At 35.9% G+C, this 16208-nt stretch overlaps 2 protein-coding genes across 2 annotated transcripts; both read right to left on the bottom strand.

The window, feature by feature from the left end:
• Positions 1-21: 21 nt before the first annotated feature.
• LOC132176222 (uncharacterized) lies at positions 22-1661 on the bottom strand. Its single transcript, XM_059588366.1, has 5 exons — positions 1608-1661; positions 1251-1508; positions 1049-1154; positions 317-933; positions 22-106 (listed from the first exon to the last, which is right to left on the bottom strand). Exons 1-5 carry the CDS (start codon positions 1622-1624, stop codon positions 97-99), a joined length of 1008 nt encoding a protein of 335 aa, XP_059444349.1. The 5' UTR covers positions 1625-1661; the 3' UTR covers positions 22-96.
• Positions 1662-14616: 12955 nt separating this feature from the next.
• Positions 14617-15388, bottom strand: LOC132176606 (heavy metal-associated isoprenylated plant protein 47-like). The gene is made up of 3 exons (XM_059588863.1): positions 15315-15388; positions 15137-15215; positions 14617-15009 (listed from the first exon to the last, which is right to left on the bottom strand). Exons 1-3 carry the CDS (start codon positions 15318-15320, stop codon positions 14726-14728), a joined length of 369 nt encoding a protein of 122 aa, XP_059444846.1. The 5' UTR covers positions 15321-15388; the 3' UTR covers positions 14617-14725.
• Between the last annotated feature and the right edge of the window lie 820 nt (positions 15389-16208).

The following is a 16208-nucleotide window of genomic DNA, read 5'->3' as shown; positions in this document are numbered from 1 at the left end:
GCTCGCTGTCATCAAGTTGGACTGCCGGAGACCCAGGCGACGTAGACTGCCGCACTGCGGACGAGCCCCTGCGTGCTTTCCTCTTCCCCCTTGTACTCATGGTACCCTGTAAAAAACACCACAAACCCAATTAATTTCTTAAACAATGTATGAAATATTTACTACATTAAGTATGCATGAATAATAGTGCTACATGAGATATATATCAGATTTTAGCAAATGCACAGCTTAATTAAGTGTGTTGATGTAATGTGCATGTAGTGAACAACTACCAATCAAAACATAAATATAAAATTAATTATACTACTATACATACGCTTCGGTTGGATCTAAGTCGTGTCTGACGTATTCGATATGATCTTGTAGATCGTGATCAACATTTCTGGGCAAAATAAGAGGCTCACACTCGTGGTAATTGACACATGAATCTTGATGTCCTTCAACCTGACCAACGTCGTATATGTTTCTAGGCTTGGTCCTTACTGCGCAAGCCCAATCTGGGCACCTATCATCTTGTACGTAAAATACCTGGTCAACTTGTGAAGTTAGCACATACGGCTCATCAGAAACCAGGTCTCCCGTGTGGACAAGGTTTTTGAAGTTGACAAGTACTATACCATACTCATCCACCTTGTACCCCTTGTCCCTCGTGTTGTCTGCCCAATCACACCTAAACATAACGTACTTAGTCCTGTCGTAATACTCAACCTCAACTATTTCCGTTAACTTCCCGTAGTACGTGTCGCCATCAAGAGTCGGCACACACACCCCGCTGTTCTGAGTCCTCTTTCCGGCATCAGATGCAATAGTGCGAAACAGCTTGCCGTTAACCACATATCTATTGTATCTGACTGCTGCCTCCCTCGGCCCTCTACAATGCATTACCAATTTGTCACCAAGTTCATTCCTGGATCGCTCGTCCAATCGATCGACCTGTGAATATATTACGTACAATGGAAACGCACGGTTACTAGCTTTAGTTGATTTTAAAAATAGCACGCAAATAACTCCGACAATTGTGATAAGGTAAACATCACATCATTCTTACGTAGTCACGGTACCACTCGCAGAACAAGTCATAATGTTGGGTCTCCAACTGAGCCTCTGTTGTTCGTCCCCTATTGCATGATCGCCTAAGCGTATCTATGTGCATCCTACAATTCGAAATTATGTTAATTATAATTCAATACGAGCAATATTGTCACAAGTTCATTGAGCATGCAATGTACCAACAAAAGATCTCTACTTACATCCGCAATTGATGAAACTCGTCCAAGTTGAACATAATATACCGGTGTATCTGTGTCATTGTGATTCGGTCGAGTCGGACTCGTGTTCCATTTCCCTTTGAACCATCCAGATTTCTTTGTATCCTATTGTGAAAGGTTGGTGTATTCTCTAAATATCTCGAACAAAACGTCACCAACTCAGTTGCTATGTAGCCCTCCGCAATGCAGCCCTCGGGAGCCGCTTTGTTGCGCACATTAGATTTGAATACTCCAAGGCTCCTAAATATGAACCAATACATATTTTCAGTTTAGTTAGTACTTGTCATGTATTGGCACCTGAAACCAAAAAATAGAAATATATCCGTAAACAAATTTTACCTCTCTGCCGGATACATCCATCTATACTGTACAGGTCCACCGAGTCGGCATTCACGGATAAGATGCACGACCACATGAACCATGCTCGTAAAGAAGCTGGGGGGGAAAACTTGTTCCATCTTGCACAACGTGATACAGATGTCACACTGTAGTCGGTCAATATCCTGTTCGGTCAATGTTGTTGAACATAGGCACCTGAAGAATGTGGACATCTCAACAAGAGGTCTAACCACATTGCTTGGAAGTGAACCACGCAATGCAATAGGTAGAAGCTGCTGCATCAGTACATGACTGTCATGACTCTTTAACCCCGATATCGTACGGTCCTTAAGTCGTATACAACGAGAAATGTTCGAGGCATATCCGTCGGGCACCCTTACATTTCGTAGCACTTTCAAAAAATGTGTTTTATCATCCTTGGACATCGTGTGGGTAGCTTGTTGATAATAGGTCTTACCATCCTGCGGGTCCACAAATGTATGAAGTGTACGTCTCAAGCCCATTTCTTGCAAATCTAAGCGGGCGGCGTGGTTGTCCTTCGTTTTCCCTGGAATGTCCAGTATTGTACCAAGTATGTTGTCCATGACGTTTTTCTCTATGTGCATAACATCAAGATTATGCCGCAATAAATTATCTTTCCAATACGGCAACCTAAAGAAAATACTTTTCTTCTTCCACACTACATGGCCATTATTCGTCTTCTGCTTTTTTCTTTCTTTTTTCTCAGCCTCCCTTGCCTGACCGGCGTTCTCATCCCCAAACACCATCCCTTCTAATTGGCTTATGACTTCATCTCCACTTGGCACATCAGGGGCACATTCTAGTTCTACGTTGCCGTCAAATGTGCTTTTGTTTCGTCTCCATGGATGATCCATGGGCAAGTATCGCCTGTGCCCCATATAACACCATTTATGGCCATGTTTTAACCATTTTGACCATGTCGAGTTCATACAACACGGACATGCCTTCTCACCCTTGGTAGACCATCCAGACAAATCTGCATATGCTGGGAAGTCATTAATTGTCCACATCAACTGCGCTCGCATAACAAAATTATTTTTCTTTGAGACGTCATATGTGCGAACCCCTACATTCCATAGTTCTTGTAACTCTTCAATTAAGGGTTGAAGGTAGACATCTATATCCATTCCAGGTGAACTTGGGCCCGGGATAATCAATGATAGTATAAAAGATGTGTGTTTCATGCACATCCAAGGAGGCAAGTTGTAGGGTACAACCATTACAGGCCAAGTGCTGTGCGATGTAGTCATATTCCCAAATGGATTAAATCCATCAGAGGTTAGTCCGAGCCTTACATTCCTGCTGTCCGCTGAAAACTCCTGATGTAAATTGTCAAATGACTTCCATGCTAAGCCGTCGGCTGGATGCCTCAATACGCCATCCTTAGTGCGGCCTTCTGCATGCCACCTCATAAAGCGTGCTGTATGTTCTGACATAAACAACCTCTGTAGTCGTGGTATGAGTGGAAACCACCGCAACACCTTCACCGGACGTTTCTTGCCCGATGATATGGGTTGACCGTCCTCATCTAAATTGATTGCTTCCGTCCATTTAGATTCTCCACATACGGTACATGAATCCAACTCTTTATTGCCCTTCCAGAATAGCATACAGTCATTACGGCACGCTGGAATCTTCTCATAGCCTAGTCCCATGTCTCGCAAAAACTTTTTCGCCTCATATGTATTAACTGGCAGAGTTTCACTAGTCTCGGGTAGCAACTGATTGATGAACTCTAGGAAAGCCGAGAAAATCGAGTTACTAACTCCACCAACACACTTCAAGTTGTACAGGTGAACAGTGGCACTTAATTTGCTATGTTTTGTCCCAGTATGAAGTGGCTTCTCCGCCTTTTTTAGAAGGGCATAGTACTTTAGTGCATCGCCTTCAGCGGCTTCTTCGGTCACAATTTCCTCACCCCCTTGCACTACGGCCTGAGGCTCACAATTGTCTTCCCTAACTACTTCGTGCATGCCGAATAAATCACGCAACATTCCGTGCATGTCTCCACCCTGATTTGCACATGCACCCGCATCTGAGGCCGGGCGATTGGAATTAGACCCGGTATCAGGACCCTGTACATGCTTCTCACCGTGATAGAACCAAAGTGTGTATTCCGGCATCATTCCTTTTCCCCCTGTCAAGTGGTCGAATACGAAACCCGGCGGGTGGCGCCGGTTATTTCGACAAACCTTACAAGGGCAATAGATGAATCCATCAAGGGTTCTACAGTTACTAACTGCAAACTCCACAAACATTCTACACCCGTCTCTGTATTCCCTCGTACCCCTAGACTTTGTCATCCAACTCTTGTCCATTTTTATCTACGTACATGAGTTAGGAATAAATACATAAGACTTACAAATTGTATACATACTTTCAAGCACATGCATGTATATAAACATAAACCGATACCTAAATATTTGAACCACATTAGAAATATAAACCTATACATTCTCGTATAGGGTTAAATTGTTTATGTCCAAAAATATATACATATTCATGCGTATCTACATTCAACCGTACTGAAGGGTGTATTTATAACCCTTATCTATTATAATTAATCTACAAAAACCAAATAAAAAAAAAAATACTTGATCCAAAATTTAAGCATTTTCTTTGGTGGGGACCCTAAACAAATTAATTATAGCTAGCTTATAACTTATAAGGTTGTTCTAGTACATCTACCGAGCTAGGTTCGTTACGAGGACCCTAAATACAATAAATATAGCTTAAATGTCGTTAGCCTTTGGCATGAATTAGTAGGTGATGACATGCATGGGTCATACAACTCTTTTGTTTGGTGTATTTATTTATTTTGTATATGATATATATAAAGGTTAAAGGAATTTTGAGTGTATTGCAAATATGGCAAATGTTTTGGTAATATATATTTTTGGTTCGGACGTTTCTTGGGTTATTGACACATTAGATTAATTTCTTTCATATTAATCACAATTTTAACAAAATTCCAACTAGTTTTTAGGTAATATAAATTTTAATGCGTTATATTTCAACAAGAACAAGCTATATAAGTTCCTCAAATTAACCAAAATTTTATCCGTTTTGTATGGTTTTTTTTTTTTGTTTGAAAAAATAATATATGTGGGATAGAATAAAGTAAGAATCAAATTGAATATATTTTGCAAGTGTTTTAGGTTATGTGTTTAATTATGATTAGATTTGTTAAAAAAACTCAAAACAAAAGTGCGAAAAAATAGTCTAAAAAACAAAGTCATGACTTTTTACTTATTCAATATAGCACGTCTATTTAAGTTTGACAAGGTTTGCACTTTTGCCAACTCTTTTTCCCGTTAAATCCATGTAATTCGGATTGAATCCTCGCGTTGTGTGACTTTATAACTTACAAATTAATCCATAACGTTTATGGTTAAAAGAATATTAAAAAACTCATTAACGTTGAATATTAATTAAACAAAGTCTTAAACTAAATCTCTATAAATATTATATATCACCACGCACTACACGTACTAATTAATTAGAAGGTCAAACGATATTGAAATGAATGATAGATTAAAATTCATATAATGTTTTATAAATTCTTTACTAATAAGCCAACCTTTAGCAATTATATTTTCAAACAAAAACCTAGCTAGCATGAGAAACATCATTTTGCATGCATGTGCATATCCAACGTACAATAAGTAATTAATTATTAGATATTCCTAAAAAGAAAAAAAATTTCAGCTCAATTAGATGCTCACAAATACTCAATCCAGTGCATTATTGAAATATATGACAGAATAAAACATCAAATTTATAAAACAACACAATATTATGCAATAAAACAATATTCTGCAATATTAAAACAATATTATATATAAAATAAATCAATATTTATAGTTATAAAATAAAACAATATATATATATACATATATATATATATATATACCTGCAGGAGAGATGGTGGAGATTGGCGGAGCAGATTGGCCGGAGAATCGCCGGAGACGGCAACGGCGAAGTGGACGTGGCCGCCGGAGAGAGCTAGCTAGGAGAGAGAGTGCTACGTTGCTGCTGCAGAGAGATAAATTAAGCTTATCACAGAGAAAATGAAGGAGGAGCTAGAAGAAAATGAGGAAGAGTGAGGGAGGAGATAGAAGAAAATGAAGAAGAACCATACCTGCAGGGATGGCGCGCGGGAGAAGAGAAGTGTGCTGCGTGCGTGCGATAATGGAATAGCAGGGGAAAGAGAGAAAATATCAGGGAAAATCAAAAAAACAAAAGAAAAAAAAATGATGATTAAAACAACTGTGTATGCGTGCGATGGGACGGCCAGCAGGCGCTGGCCTTCCCAACGCACGTTCCTGACGTGCCACATAGGCACGTCAGGAATTATTTATATATGTATATATATAAATATGTTTATATATATGTTATAGTATTAATTATATATATTAATACTAATATAACTAATATTTGTCTGTTTTGTATGTATATATATACATGTACGTTTATATGTTTATAATTAATATAGCATTAATTATATTAATACTAATATAATTTATGTTTTCCTCTTTTGTATTTCATTTGAGTTCTCATGTATTTGGTTTTATTTTATGTACGTGAATAGTGCAGTTACTCTTACAAACAACAATTTCATTTTAACGTGCATGGCTCAAACCTAAATAATATATAGCGTGCATGATTTATATATATATATATATATATATATATGTGTGTGTGTGTGTTTGTCAAAACTTTAATATCATCTATCACCAATATTGTTACTTTAATTATTTTAATTAATGAAATACCAAATTTGGTATCTCATAATTAAATGAATGAGATCGAGAAAAATGCATGTTATATATATATATCCTTTAGTCTAATTTGAACCATGCATGCACGTTAAATAGCCATGTTATATATATATCCTTTTGCATGGTTTTGCTATATATATATATACGGTATCTCGAGTAAAACATGGCTAACAGTTGGGAATTTTCTTATTTTTTTTTTTAATTTTGAATGTTCAAATGGCATGGGTTACGGTACGTGTTATAAAAGAGAAGTATATATATATATTAAAGTACTGGCCGGTGTTTGTTTTCTAAAAATTAATTTTATTGAATGTTAATTGGAATTCAATCATATTGTACAATATTAAATTAATTTGATAATGTTGGGATCAATCCTATAGATATATATATATATATATTATATTTACTGACGTGTCAAATTGACACGTCAGCAATTGTTGACGTGTCAAATTGACACGTCAATAAATCTTGACGTGTCAAATTGACACGTCAATAAATATTGACGTGTCAAGTTGACACGTCAACAATTGCTGACGTGTCAATTTGACACGTCAATATTTATTGACGTGTCAGTATTCGACACGTCAGTAAATAATCAGCCAATTATTTATTAATTTTAAAATGATGTCACAATTAAATTTGGTTCAAATTTACTGACGTGCCAAAGTAACACGTCAGTAAATACTGACGTGTTGTTTTCAACACGTCAGTAAATATTGACGTGTACATTTTAACACGTCAGTAAATAATTTGCTGACGTGCTACTTTTAACACGTCAGCATTTACTGACGTGCCAAAAAAATGTTACTGTTTGACACGTGAAGAAACGACCTTTTTTTTGTAGTGTATATATTTAATATTTAGTTTACTAAGCCATAAGCTTTAATTTGTTGCATGTTTTAATTTCTAGAAGTATAAATTAATTAAGTAAAATCAAAGTTTCACAATTCGCTTGTTGTATACATTATTGTAGCAGGTGTAATGATTCTTACCTTCATGTTTTAGAAGAGGAATTAGAGGAACAAGAAAGCTAGAAGTGGCTTTTTCGTGGGAGAACTCTTGGGAGCTTGATCTGTGTGCATGGGGAAAAAAAAAAATAATTCAAGGTTCATATTTATAGGCGTGGGATAAGATCGAGGAGGATTGATGGTTCTTGCTAATTGGGCGCCAGGGTGAGAAAATATATTTTACGCCTACCAGAAGACTATTGACTTAAGGATGTATGGTGAACGCGTCTCACGTGTAGTTTTAAAATGAATGGTTGAGATTGTAGGATTTGGGATGTATGATTTAAGTAATTAAGGATGCCTGCTCTAGAAATGATTTTTTTTTTTTTTTTTTTAATGTGTCCACACAAGGGAAGGAGGATGGGAGATTCGAACTAGTGACCTCTACTTCATTAGGCGTGATCTACAGCTGATTGAGCTACCCCTTTGGGACTTTAGAAATGAAATTAATGTTCGGTTATATTATGTACGTACATTAATTGTATTGTGGTCACATATTGATTATTGTATGTCTTTCTATATTAATTTTAGAGGAATTAGCTCATATATATCATGATATACTACGTACAAGCTAGGGTCAGTATTGAGAGCTAAGCCAGATCATCATGTTTTCCCCAAAATTAAAGAGAAATAAATCATAATATTTGATAAACGTCATAAATAGTTTTTGTTATTTTTTGTTGCCTCTATACCAATTAAGATTTCCCTAGTCTCTTTCTTTCATTGGAAGAAATGCTGCCAATTTTTGACCCAAATTCAAAACGAAATTAAAGGGTTCAAGTTGAAGAGTATGACCCGTTTGATTAAATGGGTTGGGTTAGGGTTGGCCAATATAGTGTTATACACATACATCAACACAATCCAAACTTGACACGCAACTTAATGGCTAGCTAGCAATTTTTAACATGATCCGTGAACCTGATATGAATCCAATATAAAATTAAAGGGTTGAGGTTGAGAGATTTGACCAATTTAATTAAATGAGTCGGGTTAGTGTTAACCTATATAGTCTTATACTCATGTCTTGGCACGACCTAAATCCAACACGTAGGCTAACATGAATTACCGGCCAACCCTAATTGGAAGTCAATTGCTAGCTTCTCTTGTTCAAAGCTTGTAATTTCTTTGAAATTTCCCCATATAATAATCTTATTGCAACGCGTCTTTAGTTAAGGAAAAAAGGAGCATGATCACTTTGAGTAGTAAAGTCAAATGATCATGATGGATATTTGAGTTGATATTTCATGCAAGATTAATTCGCGCGAATGTCCGCGCCGTTAATTACGCTCGAGAATATGTTCCCACTTCCCATTATAAATTCATTTTTTTCCCACTCGTGCTTTGTTTTGATGTCATGAATCTTTGTCAGTACGTAGTTAATTTGGCGATATTCGAATTAAAAACATAGACAAATTAAACAACAAAAGACTTTTCTTATTCAGCCTTCAACAGTTTCTGGAACGACTGAAACGTACACTTTTGCAGTACTATAATAAATTAAATTAAAGAGACCCTTGATGCAACAGAGGCAGTCGGAGTCCCCTTGGGTTAAAAACAGACTGGATAATATTTATTGAATATATGGCTCTCTAATTTCACCACTCTAATTTATTTCCATAGAAAATTAGTTTTTACTCTCATTACTAGTGACTAGATTTTGGTTGAAACAAAGGTGAAAAGACAAAAATACCTTTCAAATATAATTAATTGTGGGGGAAGATGAAAAATTCTCTGGTCAACACTTTCAGTTTGATCTTGCTACTAATTGTATCAAGAATTAATGCATCATCACAAGATTAGGTTTGGTGATCAGTGGACCATGTATACTATGTATCATGCATGTGTGAGTCCAATATTATTCTGGTCCTCGTACTTCCAGAAACTTGGACAATTTCAAGGCAAACTAACGCCAACCCTTCAATATATTCTTATTTTGCTATACAAGTGGACATTTTCTATAAGTTTATAAGCACCGAAAATGTGAAATAAATAGTAAATTAAAAAGATGCAAATGGAAAAAGAGTGGACGCGTAATGCGTTCATATGTGAAATATTTTGTTAATTTGTTGAAGATGCAGGGTGGGTTAGAACTTAGAAGTCTTCCTCCATCTCTCGCAAACACTACGTACCCATCAAAGACTCAATTCAAATAGACGATTAAGATTAATGCATGATTGGCCAAGTGATCAGCAACTTATTAAATAAATTAATAATAAGGATGTACGGCATATATAGGTGCCTTAGGTTTTCTATAATTAGAAGACTTTTTCTTTTTTTAGTTTGACTCCTTGGCTTTGTCTCCATTTATCTTTTAATTGTAAGCTTTCTTTTTTCTTTGCAAATACTTTCATTCGATCAACTGTTCTAGTACTTAACTTACAGTTTCTCACACACACCAGAAAATTACCCAACTAGATTGAATTTTATGGGTGACCAGTGACGATAGACCCAAGTGGTAGGGGATGATCATGTACGTACAATGATTTTGATTTGGCGTTTAGTTTTGTGATTATATATTTTAACCAACAATTAATAATTAAGTGTCGCCTAGCACAATTCAGTCTTCTAATACATTTCGTCGATCGTTGACAGAAGATCTTTTTTTGTTCAAGTCCGACAAAGGGCAATTAGTCAACAAATTTTGTGGGCTATAAAAGTCACACGATCTCTCTCTCTCTCTCACTCTCTCTCTCTCTCTCTCTCTCTCTTTGTCTCTTCTCTTTGCTTGCCAGCATCGTTAAATGGGATCAATGTGTTTATCTTGCAAGCCATTTGGGTAATTAATTTGCAGTCTCTTTATTCATTCAAAGAAAATAAAAAAAATTGCAGTCTCTTTCAAGATTCTCAAAGATCTTGAGAAAATTCTTTTATTAGATATTCCCCTATTATTTGAGGATGTGGGAATATCGATCTAAGAATGCTAGTTCGGATTAATTTTCACAAAACGTCATTATTCTCTTCTTTTTTATTTATTATTTTTTTTTTTTTTTATGTGGGTTAGCAAGAAAAATAAATAAATAAATAAAAACATCATGCACGTACAGAGTCGAGGACTCCCCACCAACTCGAAAAGCAACAATTTAACAGCCCTAAGACTGATCGCCAAGTGCTGTATATTTTGTACGAAGCTAGTGGACATTCTAATCTAATTCATTTTTATTTATTTTTAATCTTAGAAGCCCCAACATATCTTAGGAAAAATAATTCAGAATCCTCTTGTGCTTTTTTGGATTTTGTATTTTTTGGAAAGGCCAAGCTTGGCAGCTTATGCAGTCTATATATTTGACATTATAAAGGCTTCTTATCAAAAGGAGTATCTCTTTCTCCTTTCCTTGGCTTCTTATCATCATTACCCAGGTTTTTCTTTCTTCCCCTTCGTTAATTTTTGCGAGCCACTAGCAGGCCACCCCTACTCTTATTATATATTATTTTTAAAAAAATATTAGGTTTTTAATTTTTTTAGTTTTATATTTTTAACATATATATATATATATATATTTATTAAAAGTGGCAAGTGACACGTATCATCATTTTATTGGTACTGATGTGGCACACTAACGGACTCTGTCAAGTGTTTTGATGGAATTTGATTGTAGGGATTAAATTGTTATTTTGACTTACCACAAAGACGACTTCTGAATTATTTTTTATATTACAGAAAGCGATTTGTAATTTAGACCAATTATAAGAGCAAATTTTACAATTTTATAGGTATATATACACTTGATGCGTAGAAGCAAATGCAGCAATATCCCATTGAACGTAGAAGCCAATTCACTTGTTGGTTACATGATTTTCACCCTCTTCTTCAACTGGCTCCCTGGCATTTTGGAAGAAAAAGAAAAAGACAGCAAAGATTTAAGTAATTCGGCTTTAAGAATCCAACTCTACATTTTGTCTTGATGAGACCGGATTGTTGTTGAGGTTTGTTAGTTACCTCTGTTTGATTATTGAGTTGTAGTCTTGTAGACCCTGCTTGAAATATATAAGTTTCTATATTTGAAATACAGAGGCTTGGTTTTGAGATATGAGGCCTTAGATAATGTCTAAGATGGTCATTTTGAAATTTCAGAACCCTTAAAAGAGCCGTTTTAGGGTTAGAATAGGTATTTTCGGAGTTCTTGAGTGTTCGAGACAAGCTGAGATCAATCACAGCCTTGTTAGGATTCATTGGACTCAGCCAAGATAAATCTCAAGCTGTCAAGATCGATCTTGCCTCAACCCAAGATCGATACTTTAGCCATAATCAATTATGCCCTATTCTAGCACCCCATCTTTTCAATTTTTGGGTTCTACGATGGGTGTTTGGTCCAACAAAACCGTCTAACATTAGGGTTTTTCATAGAGAATATTGTTTAAAGTGTTCGAGGACGGTTCTCAATGTAATATCTACGATCAATGTGAATAAAGCTCACATGGATATGGTTATCTTCTTTTTTACGGCATGATATTTTGGTATACGAAACATGCATATTTATTACTTGCATGAAAACAATTTGTAACAATGCGAACTCAACTTTATTAATATGAAATGTTGGAAATGTACGAAACTTTGTTTAAGCATTTATCATTGATTAATGCATGTAAAAGATTGAAAATAATTGTATCGTATGATATGAATTTTAGTCATGGGGCTACCATTATACTCGCATGACCCCTATGGTCCAAATTTATGTTTATGTTTATATTTTTACCACTCGAATTTAATGTAACAGATAAGTCATCAACACCACCATGTGTGGATGGTGGTCACAATGGAACAACAATATCATTAGTTATGTGCGCTATTCGGGGTCAGACCCAATCAAACTACTAGTTAATGATGATTATTATTATATTTATTGAGACATCAGTGTGAGTTATTTGGAGTCGGACCCAATCAAACTACTAGTTGACTGCTAGGGCTGAGCAAATTCACCAATTAGCCGACAACCGACCGTGTTCCAATCGTAATTGCCCCGACACTGACTACCGACCGGCAGTAAACTTTTAAGATTTCCGACATTGTCGGTTTGGTAGGTGGAAGAGCTTTTACATAAGTCGGTTTTCGATCGACACCGAACCGACAATACCTGTCAATACATATAAAACGCATATCCTTGATGAATCAACTGTGACTCTACGGCTTAGAAAAAAAAAAAAAAAAACTGTTATTATTTGTATTATTTTATTTCTCACTTCCCTAAATAATGTCTACTTTTCATGCCTAATTCTATTCCCAAGACTCCAAGATATCATCTCCACCGTCCATTTGTTTAACCTAATAAAAAACAAAATATCATTCATCTTCTTCTCCAGCTATCTTCTCCTTCTTTACAAAAAAGTTTCATACGTTAAAACTTCTTCCTCAACTATCTCGATAAAATGGGCGGACGACAACAATATTTATACCGAAGTCCATTTTGACTTACCAACCGACATCTTAACTGACTTATCGGTTACAGTCGGTGATAAAACAAAAGCTTGGGGAAGAAGTCGGTGAATTTACCGACTTTACCGACTCTAGGACGAAACAACAAATTTTATTTCAAAACCAACCGTAAGTTACTGACCGACGCTCACCCATATAATGACTGCTATTATCATACTTACCGAGACATCGGTGTTGTAACATAGGCCTCTGTCGAGTACGCATAAACCTACTGCTAACGAGGTAATTAAGGACACGAATACAAGTGGGACGTGATCTACTTATTATGCAGGCAGCAGGAAAAGATTTGGAAGAATCCTCGAAATTAATGATGGAGCTACAAGATCTGACTCCAAAAAGAAAAGGTTGACTTGATCGATTCCGACGTCCAAGCTGTCATATTGGACCTCTTCCTCTGCAGCTAGCTAGGAAAGAGGAAGTCTGGTTCTATACTCGGAGAGAGGAGAAATGCTCTTTTCATTCTCCTTACCTTCTTCTCACCATCTCCTCTATCTCTCTTGTATTTTTTTTTTTTTTTTTTTTAAAAAAAAATCAAGATATTAAAAGAAGGAAGATGGTGAAGAGATGGTGAAGAGATGGTGCGGAGAATGTGTTGTAGCAAGTCCCCTCGGAGAGGACTTGAGATGGTTCATATTCAAGGACCAGTCTTCCTCGACCCCACTTGCCCCTTACAACACGCCCACGCACTTGATTATAATTACTATTACTACTTGACCATATGTTGCATAGAAATCCAAAAACAAAAGAAGAAAGAGAACGTTGGGGGGGGTTGAGACTTGAGAATGCTTAATATATAACATTTCTCAATATTCCTATTTTATTTTGCTCTTCTTTTTGTACAATAAATGAATCTTTTTCTTTTTTATTTGTAATTAGGTTTTTTTTTCTTTCTTTCTTTCTTTTGCAGTAATGGTTTGATTTAAAATGTGCTGATGTCTTTTATTAAAAAAAAAAATCTTATATTTTTTATATTAATATTGAGTAGATGTTGTTAGAAAAAAATTTGTGCCACAAGTTGTTTGGTAGAGAATTTAGTCTTATGTCCAATACTCTCCTCATCTAATATCTCTTTCTCATTATGTCGACCCTTCTCCCATCGATCTCCCATCACCCCTGTTTTTTGGACATTAGATTATAATAAGAATATCCTGATAAATATATAAGGCAAATTCAAAAAAAATTACATGACCTTAAATCATTCAAGGTTCCTTTCAAACCATGTAAGTAAATATGGTCGATGTAAATGGTGGGTGTCTATACGGCTACATTTTTTCTTATATTTTCAACATGAATTACTGTTTTATTTAAAGTCTCTGTCTCTTATACGAATGCTTTTTCCCTTTGTAAATATGTGCAATATAATTAGATAGTTAAGCCTATGATTATGCATTGAAAATGACTAATTTGTTCAGCCGGTACCAGCAAAGCCCATCGCTGAATCCAATATTACAATAATATTCTTGGCATTCCAAGTTTGTCGGACCAATATTGTTTTGGTGTATTTCTAGCTGATTTGGGAAAGCCGGAACCTGTGTATATGGCCGCTATTAGCTAGGTGTCGGAAATCATTTATCACACCCATTTTATACTGTGTTTATGTGACTTTCTTATTTTTTTTAAATGATTAAACAAATTAATCTAAACAATGAATTAACTAGAATATAAAACAGTTGCTAAAACACTAGCTTATTTGTTATTTCAGCCATTCGCCAAAAGACCTTTAATCTAAAAACAACAAGAATATATATATATATATATATTCTAACACGTACGCTCCAAGGTGACACTAGAAGCAACATATATAGTGCGCCAAACTTAACAGAAACAAAGGTTGCTGTGGCCGGGGATTGATTGAAGGAGAGGGAAATCAACGTACGATCACATGATGGAGCAGTTATCTGCTGGATACGGATCATAGTAGTTGGGATTTGGTTGATTTAATTGATAATACACTGGAAACTGTGGCAAGTAGCTAAAACTATGAACTTCCGGTTTTTTCTCCGGCTTTTCTTCCACTTTTTCCTTCACTTCTTCGACGCTCAATATGGTGGCAGGGCAAAGCTTCTTCCTTAGCGAGCGGGTCAAGTTAGCCGGGTCAACACCTTCGCCACTCACCACCAACTGATCATTTTCTGACCCTTGTATTGCCACCGAGCTCACACCTGTAAATAGAATAAACATATATATTATAAGTACCTAGCTCGATCGAGTACTCTACATCTTAAAATCAACCCGATTATATATATATATATATATATATATATATATTGAGTTTGATGGGAAGTATACCATCTGCTGTTACGGCAATCTTCATGGCCTTGGTTCTGCATTTTTCGCTGCTCATTTGCACCTTGATAACTATTTTTTGCTGCAGCATGAGATAAAAGACACACTGTAATTAGGTGATCAAGTTTGAGAAATCACTTGTATTGAGTGTTCTTGGTGTAAAAAAAAAAAAATGATTTACCTTCATGTTTAAGAGGAAGCAACAATTAAGCAGCGGCTTTCGTCTGATTATAGGCTTATAGCTTAATCTGTGTGACTGTGTATATGGAGAAAAATAAATGGAAGATCCATTTATAGGCGTGGGATAAGAGGAGGATGCATGATTCTTGGGTGGGCTCCAGTCTCCAGAAAGTCTATTTTACGCGCACCGCAAAAGTCTATTGACTCGGTCCATTGACCACGTGGCTTACATATCCCTTTTAAAAAGAAAGAGTTTAATTAGATTAAGGGTTAAATACTAAATATCCCGTAGAGTTTTACAATTTTTTTTTTTTTTTTTTGGGTTTTATTTTTATCACAGAAGATCTCTGTGATTTTGATAAATGACTAAGTTAGTTCATTCGTTAGTTGACCGTTAGTTGACCTAATGGAATTCCACGTAGATCAATCAGATATTGACACGTGACACCTACTTAATTTTTTTTTTTTAACTAAAAAAAAAAATAGAAAAGGAAAAAAATTGGGGGTGGCCTACCCCCATCTGAGCCACCCACTTGGCTCCAAGGGGGTGGCCATGGAGCCTAGCGGGTGGCTTCAATGGTGGTTGGGGGTGGCCACCCCCATGGCCAAAGGGGGTGGCCGAGCCACCCCTAATTTTTTTTTTTTTTAATATATATATATAAATTAAGTAGGTGCCACGTGTCAAAATCTAATTGGTCTATGTGAAATTTCGTTAAGTCAACTAACGGATTGACTAACTTGGTCATTTATCAAAACCCAATAAGAAAAAAAATAAAATTATCAAACCCCAGGGGTATTAAGTATTTAACCCTTAGATTAATGGTTAAAGATTGTGTAGGATTTGAAAAGTAAGATTTTAGGTAAGGATGATGCTTTGTTCGGGAAATTTACTTGT

This window comes from Corylus avellana, chromosome ca3 (genome assembly GCF_901000735.1).
Source record: "Corylus avellana chromosome ca3, CavTom2PMs-1.0".
Lineage (NCBI taxonomy): Eukaryota > Viridiplantae > Streptophyta > Magnoliopsida > Fagales > Betulaceae > Corylus > Corylus avellana.
This window is presented reverse-complemented; position numbering and strand designations above follow the sequence as displayed.